The following is a 7783-nucleotide window of genomic DNA, read 5'->3' on the forward strand; positions in this document are numbered from 1 at the left end:
TCATATTGAAAAGGTGAAAACAAAATATTTTGTTACAATAGGACTATACGGACAATAGAGATAATTACAATCTATTTTTAAACATTATACAAAGTTGCTGTGGTTTAAACAATATACTACTGGCCAAAAATAAAGACTACTGCAATAGAGAAAGGTTCCAGAATTGACCCTATATTTCATAAAATGTAATTATATAATGAACCAGACACAATTAAATTAGAAATATGTGTGACTGTGTAACTCAATATTATTGAGACAACTAGACATGAGTCTAGAAAAACAGTTTAGTGGTCTTCAGCTAGCTTATACAGCATGAGACTCTTAATCTTAGGGTCATAGGTTTGAACAATAACTTAAACTATAAATATCCCATAAAGTGCACTGAAAACAAAATTGGGATATAAGCAGCAAAAGAGAAAATAGAAAAAATATTGTGAAAATGAGAGAGAACTAAATACTCAGAATAAAAAGAACCCATATCGATAAATACGGGTAATACCAAGTACTACTGGTCAAAAGACAAAGGATTTGAACAGATGTTTACAAAAGGGGAAAACCAGCTTTGTTTTAAAATGTTCAGCCTTTCTGGAAAGTAAACGGAAAAGACAAAGAAATGATTAGGTACCACTTCATTCCAAAAAAGTTTTCAAAATAAAAATAACAATGCTGGCAAAGTCACAGTGAACCAGATGTAGACTTTATTAAACAAATTTGTTTATTGGGAAAGCACCATGACAAAATGGGGAGTGGGGAGATAAAGACCCATAAAAACAATCATAGCCTTTGAAAGAATAATCCTCTTTCTGGGAATTCATTCTAAGAAAATAATTCGAGGAGAGGGGAAGGGAGGAGAGGGGAGGGGAGGGAAGGGGAGCGGAGGGGAGCAGAGGGGACGGGAGGGGAGAGGAGAGAATAATTCTAAAGGGTATGGGGAGAAATTGTCTGCGTGGGGGTATTATTAAAGAACACTTAAAACAGCCATATTTAAAAACTGACAAAGGCAGAAGATTCAAGAGTTATTTTAATACAGTATAAATGACAATACAGTAAAGCAGTAAGAGGAATGGATTGCAATACATTATACTAAAATCGTAAAACTGCAAATTATGAGAATGGTATAAGAAACCTGGGTTACCACATCCTGCTCACCTGTTTTTTAAACTGTTGGCATTCCTCTGGTGTGAGTGTGTCTGCTTTGGCAATAAGTGGGATGATATTCACTTTTTCATGCAAACGCTTCATAAACTCAATATCCAATGGTTTAAGTCTGAAATACACAGTATTTAATATGACTGAATTCATCAGTTTGGGAGAACAAGATTCTTCACATCCCCAGTGCTAGTTAAATACAACGTAACTACTTTACTTACTTATCAGAAACACTCTGAAGATGTATTAGGCCAGCAAAAGTTAGGTAGAACAGGACTTCAAGAAGCATTGGAGTGGCTAAGGCTTTGACTCCTGCCCTTGAATCCTGGTCACAGGGTTTTGGCCCTAAAGAGGAATTGGAAAAACCAGAAAGGCTCCTAATAGAATTTCCTAGAATTATCTCTATATTTATTACTCAAAATTTACAAGGTTTTAAAATTTTATTTTTTTATTTAATTTTTTAAGACGGGGTCTCATGCTGTTGCTCTGGGTGGAGTGCAGTGGTGTAATCTCAGCTCACTGCAACCCACCTCCCAGGCTCAGGAGATCCTCCCACCTCAGCCTCCTGAGTAGCTGGGACTACAGGTGCACACCACCATGCCCGACTAATTTTTTGTATTTTTTGTAGACACAAGGTCTCGCCAGGTTGCCCAGGCTGGAGGATTTTTTAAAAATGAAAAATGGTAGGCCTCTTTCAACTCCACATTCATTTCTTGCTACCAACTATCATTCTCTGACAAGATGCTCACAAGATAATCTTCAACATCCCTTTTATTCATTACAATCTGGCTGCTGCCTCCAGTTTGCCTCCGTACTTTCAAGAAGGTGACTAAATACTTCTATCATGGTGCTTACCATTACTTATTCTCTCACAAGCTCTTCTTCCTTATGATACTTTTCAGGATCCTCTTAGTAAGCTAGTCCCTTAAGAGGTACATTCTTTAGAATTTCATACCAGGCTTTCTCTTCTTACTCTATATTCAGTACAATTATTATGACTACAATAGATTTCAATTATCTTCAATTGGTCAAATGACTTCCAAATCTTCATATACAGCTCATATCTCACCGTTAAGTTTCAGATTTGTGTTTACCCAGTGGATATGATACACGGGTGTTCCATGGGCTCCTTAAAAATCAAAAGCTCATCTGAACCCCCATTTTCCCTCTTCTATGCTTCCTATCTCAGTGAATGGCACTACAATCTTCCCAATTACTCAAGTGTGAAACCTAGGATTCCTCCCCTCCTCTAATCCTATTCCCATATATAGTATGTGTATAGACATGTGTATGTGTGTGTGTGTATGTATGTATGTATGTATGTACGTATATCTCCATTTCCATTACTTTAGGCCACCAAGACCTTTGGAATGAGTAACTATACTACAAACCATCCATACTGAAGTCAGAGTGGTCTTTCTAAATCCAAATCTTACTGAGTTATGACCTGACCAAAAATCTTATTAAAGGCCAGATGTCTTAACTAGAATGGCCTACAAAGCTTGTGAAGACATAGACTCTCAAGCTAACCTCAACTCTTAGCATGCCTGGCCTTTCTTTTGCCTCCTACTTCCAATGTGCCAGCGTTTTTGAATTTCTTACAATTCCTTGAAAGCACCATACTTTGACATCTGGCCGCAGGCTACTACCTTGGCTGGAACACCCTCGATTCTCATCCTTCTTCTCCTTGGCCTGGCTAATTCCTATTCATCCTTTAGGACACTGGCTTACGATCCAATTTCCACTGGGACTCCTTCTCTAACCTAAGACTAGGCATATTTCTATGTGGTCACAACATTTAATATGCTGTACAGTAACTGCCTGCTTGCATACAGATGGTTCCTCACTATGGTTCCACTTAACAATTTTTCAACTTTCTGATAGTGTGCAAGCAATACACATAGAAACCATACAACCATTGTTTTTTTCACTGTCAGTACAGTATTCAATAAATTACATGAGATATTCAACACATTATTACAAAATAGGTTTTATGTTAGATGATTTTGCCCAAATGTAGGCTACACTATAATGTTTAGTAGGCAAGATGTATTAAACGTATCTTGAACTTATGATGGGTTTATGTTACCCTGTCCCAAGTCGAGGAGCATCGGTATTTGTTTCTCCTGTCTTCTCACTGAAATACCCTCTACAGTGAGGGCCTTATCTCAATTCATCTGTATCCTCAGCACCCAGCAGGGTATCTAACACTTGAGAAGGTGCCCAAATATTTGTTGACAAAAAAAGTAAGCTGCTGTGATTTTCCTTATGTCCTTTAGTAATTCTAAATGCAAACCAAAGTCCTCAAATCTAGAATATACTGTGGACTAAAATTTAATGTTTCACAAGAATAAATGAAGACACTAGAAATATTTTGCAAAGGACTACCATTCTAAAGTGGTATTCCTTAACTTTTATAAAAACATGGGAAAAACGAAAGAAAGGTCTCATTCTGTTAATAATTTTATACACTAATACTGACTAATAATTGAATTGACTGACATTTTAAAATGAAGAAAGAGAAACATCTATTAAAACTGGGGGGATTAGGGCCCTAAGACTAATAAGATAGTCCAGTCCTTTTACTAACAAAGATTACTGTATATACTTTACTGTGGTAGTAAGGCTGAGAGGCAGAAAACCAGAGACCGTGAGGGGAGAAAGCAAACATGGAGAATTAAGATAGCTGCCTCCTATTCTAATTCTCCTTGTCTTAAATCCCCTGAAAACTGACACTGGCATTCAGAGAATAGCGAACACAATGAAAACAGTGTGTAGATGGAATAACACTGTTTATATTATCTGTAAACTGTGTTCTTGCCTCACTAGTGTTAACTAAAAGAACCTATCCATTTTTATTTATGTTTTTGACAGGGTCTTGCTCTGTCACTCAGGCTGGAGTGCAGTGGTGCAGTCATAGCTCACCAGAGCCTCACTTCCACTTTGACTCCTGAGTAGCTAGGACTACAGGAGTGCACCCCCGTGCCCAACTAATTTTTTGTTTGTTTGTTTGTTTTTTAGTTTCATTCTTATTGCCCAGTCTGGAGTACAGTGGCACAATCTTGGCTCACTGCAACCTTCATGTCCCGGGTTCAAGCAATTCTCCTGCCTCAGCCTCCTAAGTAGCTGGGATTACAGGCATCCACCACCAAGCCCGGCTAATTTTTGTATTTTTAGTAGAGACGAGGTTTCACCATGTTGGCCAGGCTGGTCTTGAACTCCTGACCTCAGGTGATCCACCTGCCTCGGCCTCTCAAAGTGCTAGGATTACAGGCGTGAGTCACTGTGCCCAGCCCCAACTAATTTTTTAATTTTTTGTAGAGTTGGGATCTCACTATGTTGCCTAGTCTGTGGCCTCAAGCAATCCTACTGCCTTGGTCCCCAAAGTGCTGGGATTACAGGTGTAAGCCACTGCATCTGGCCTGAACTTATCCATTTTTTAAAAAAATTTAAGTTTTGCTTATTTTCATTAATCATTACATAAAACACTAAATATAAATGCCATGAAATATTCAATCTCAGATTTCTAAATTGTTATGGTTTTTCAATTTATACTCATGACAAATTTAAATTGCCACTACCTTATTAAGCTATTATGTCAGATACAGGCCTGCTTATTAATCCAGTGACAAAAAAGCAGAGTTCAGTTAATCTAAAATTTTAATAAATCTTAAGGGCGTTTAATATAAAGTATTAAAATCCACATAAACACATATACTTAAACACAAAACAATGCTTGCTGAATATTTATTATAATATCCCAACTTTCAGAAAGAAAGATATTTAAAAATAAACATGACAAGGAAATTAGGGAAGTCAACTTCTTAAATATAACCAAAGGGTTAAAGAACATTTAAGTCAGTTTAAAAATTAAACTTTAGGCAAAAAAGTAAACCTTGTAAAAGTCCCATTAAATTTCAGAAGCTACAAAATGTCAGCAACAGAAAACATTTAGTTCACATGTATATTACATTCTGGTTGAATTTTTTTCCTCTGTCCATTTAGTTTTATATTGGCTGGTCTTTTCATCAACAAATTTAGTTTTTTAATCTTGTTGTTAAGCAATAGAAAATCTTTTATCATTTCTAGAAGATAAGCCCATACTAAAGAGAAAAGACTATTTAACCTCAAAGTCTACAGCATAATAAACAAATACAGGGCAAATGACAAATTTTTTTTGTATGTCTGTATGTATGTATAAGAGAAAAAAATCCTTCTGTATAAAACTCACTGGATGACATCAATTTTTCTAAAAGTGGTAATCAAAGCTAGAAGGATAAAACACCATTTTAAAATTCATGTTCCAAGTCAGTTTTTTATTTTAATAACAATTACAAAATACTGAACAATGCACATGAGGCAATAATAGCTGAAATCATAAATTAGCCATGCATGCAGTTCATACTTGGTAGAGAGAGGTAGGAGGCACTGAAAGTACACTGTTGGACCAATTTATAATTACTCTAAAAACAAATCCCTCTAAAAAGGGAACCTAGGGACTACCCAGACAAGATGGAAAGGCTCTGATTCATCTATTAGAGTGCATGGAATTTCAGTCTGTAGTGAGCAGGATATCTGGAACTCTACACATAAAATTCCGTGTCATATTCCTTCACTTAATCCACAATATCATGTACCAATGGGCAAAACTTTGCTCCATTTCTAAAAATAAACTGAGAAATTGTTCAAAGGTATATTTTTATATATAATAAATAGCAATTTTAAACATCTTACTCCTTGTGACAAGAAACGGCACAAAGCCACTACATATCATTTGAACATAAAAATGTATTCTTTTTAANATTTTATATATAATAAATAGCAATTTTAAACATCTTACTCCTTGTGACAAGAAACGGCACAAAGCCACTACATATCATTTGAACATAAAATGTATTCTTTTAAAAGCTCTCATTTCCCATGCAATTTTAAGAAATAAAATTTTCCCCAAGGGGATGGGAGGAATGTGATTTCATGAGAATTACTCAACTTGGACAGAGTCCAGAAGATCTAAAATAATAAAATTGGTTATAAGCTGACAAATTTTATTGACTTAACTGCAGGTTAAGATTTCACTCTGCTGGCTTACAGGAAAAGGCCCTGACATGTTAAACGAGAATTATTTAAAATATAAATTCAAGTAGCTACACAAATACTCATAAAAGGTTATACGGTGTATTGTATTTTGAGATTACTTTTTTTTGAGCCTTTTAAGTCAAAGAGTCAGTTTAGTGATTTAAATATGTAAACTGACAACACTGTAAAAGAATATTAGACATAAAAGAAGAAACATTTTACCCCACTGCAATCTGACAGTGCAGAAATATAAGTATGTAATTAAGGCTCCCTTATCCATCGAGAGTGATAATGGGCACTGACCTATCTTTAAAAAAATGAAAGAGAACAAGAAGCCAAAATAGAAGAGAAAGGTATACTTGAAGGAATTGGTTTACATTACTGTAATGTGACTGTTAGATAACTTAATGCTATTTAGCCTGATGCTACTACAGTTCTTTTGGTGGAGAGATGGTGGAGTTACAATTATCAGGTGGCTGAATTACTATATGCTGAGTTACTTATCCAAAGGAAAAGACTGAGGAAGAATAACTGGAAAATCTGCAGTTGTCAACGACACATATATGTACTCAAAACGACAGGGCAAGTACAAAGAACAAAAAAAGGGAGTACAGGCTAACTATAACAAACAGAACAAGCAGATCAGGTTAAAGTCTAGATTCTTAGGTCTTAAATCCTAATAAACAAAAGCTTAGTAATAACAATATGATACCTAAACAACATGTCTATGACAGTTAAAGTGAAACAGAAGTCAAATAGATTTATTGTAGAAAGAAATGGCACAAGAAAACACTGGCATGCAAGTGTTTTGATAACCATCTCTTATGAGACTTATAATAAAATAGCATCTTTGGATTTATTCTGAATATGTCTAACTGGTATAGCTGCTTCTCTTTACTGGTAGTTCAATGAGTAGCAGAGTGGTTAACATGAAAGCTAAATTTGCCAAATTGAGACCTCAAACCATGATGGCAACACTTTATTTCCATGAAGAAGGGAAAATCCTTATGAATGAAGAACTGAGGAGTAAAGTTACTGTTAGCTTATATAGGATTTAAAAGGCTTTCAACTAAGACATTTCTACATGAAATTTAGTACTTCACAATGGGCACAATTGTATGTACTTCACAAACTTGAAGATTACTAAAATATGCACATAAAGGTAACAGTAAGCAACAACAAAAAAAGGAATTAGAAGTATCAAGGTACTGACCCATGTCCTGAAGGAGCAATGAAGTATAAACAACACTGCACCCTGTTATCAGGCATCTGGCGTCTGTTCACTCGTGATTCTGCATTTAAGTAGTCCTCAAATTTACTATCAATGTAGTCGATGACAGGCTGCCAGCTATGGAATGCAAATAAACAAACAAGTTGCAATGCTACATATGAATTTAACTGATGATTGTTAAAGGACAATAATCAGTATTTTCAAATGGGCAAAATGAATTTACCAGTAGAAGGTATGACAAGTTATTCCATATAAAGATTCAAAATATAAATTATGTTGAATAAATCTTTATTATTTTAAAACTTTCCAAATGAAAGAAAATAAACT

At 35.3% G+C, this 7783-nt stretch overlaps 1 protein-coding gene across 1 annotated transcript; it reads right to left on the reverse strand.

Annotated features, from left to right (window-relative positions):
- Positions 1-1116: 1116 nt before the first annotated feature.
- On the reverse strand, positions 1117-7573 carry LOC108519769 (septin-7-like; the record flags this gene model as incomplete). Its single annotated transcript, XM_017858995.1, has 2 exons — positions 1117-1267; positions 7439-7573. Coding segments are annotated over 2 exons (271 nt in total), but the record flags the coding sequence as incomplete, so codon positions are not given.
- Positions 7574-7783: the final 210 nt, after the last annotated feature.

Source organism: Rhinopithecus bieti, unplaced genomic scaffold (genome assembly GCF_001698545.2).
Source record: "Rhinopithecus bieti isolate Rb0 unplaced genomic scaffold, ASM169854v2 scaffold_49912, whole genome shotgun sequence".
NCBI classification, from domain to species: Eukaryota; Metazoa; Chordata; class Mammalia; order Primates; family Cercopithecidae; genus Rhinopithecus; species Rhinopithecus bieti.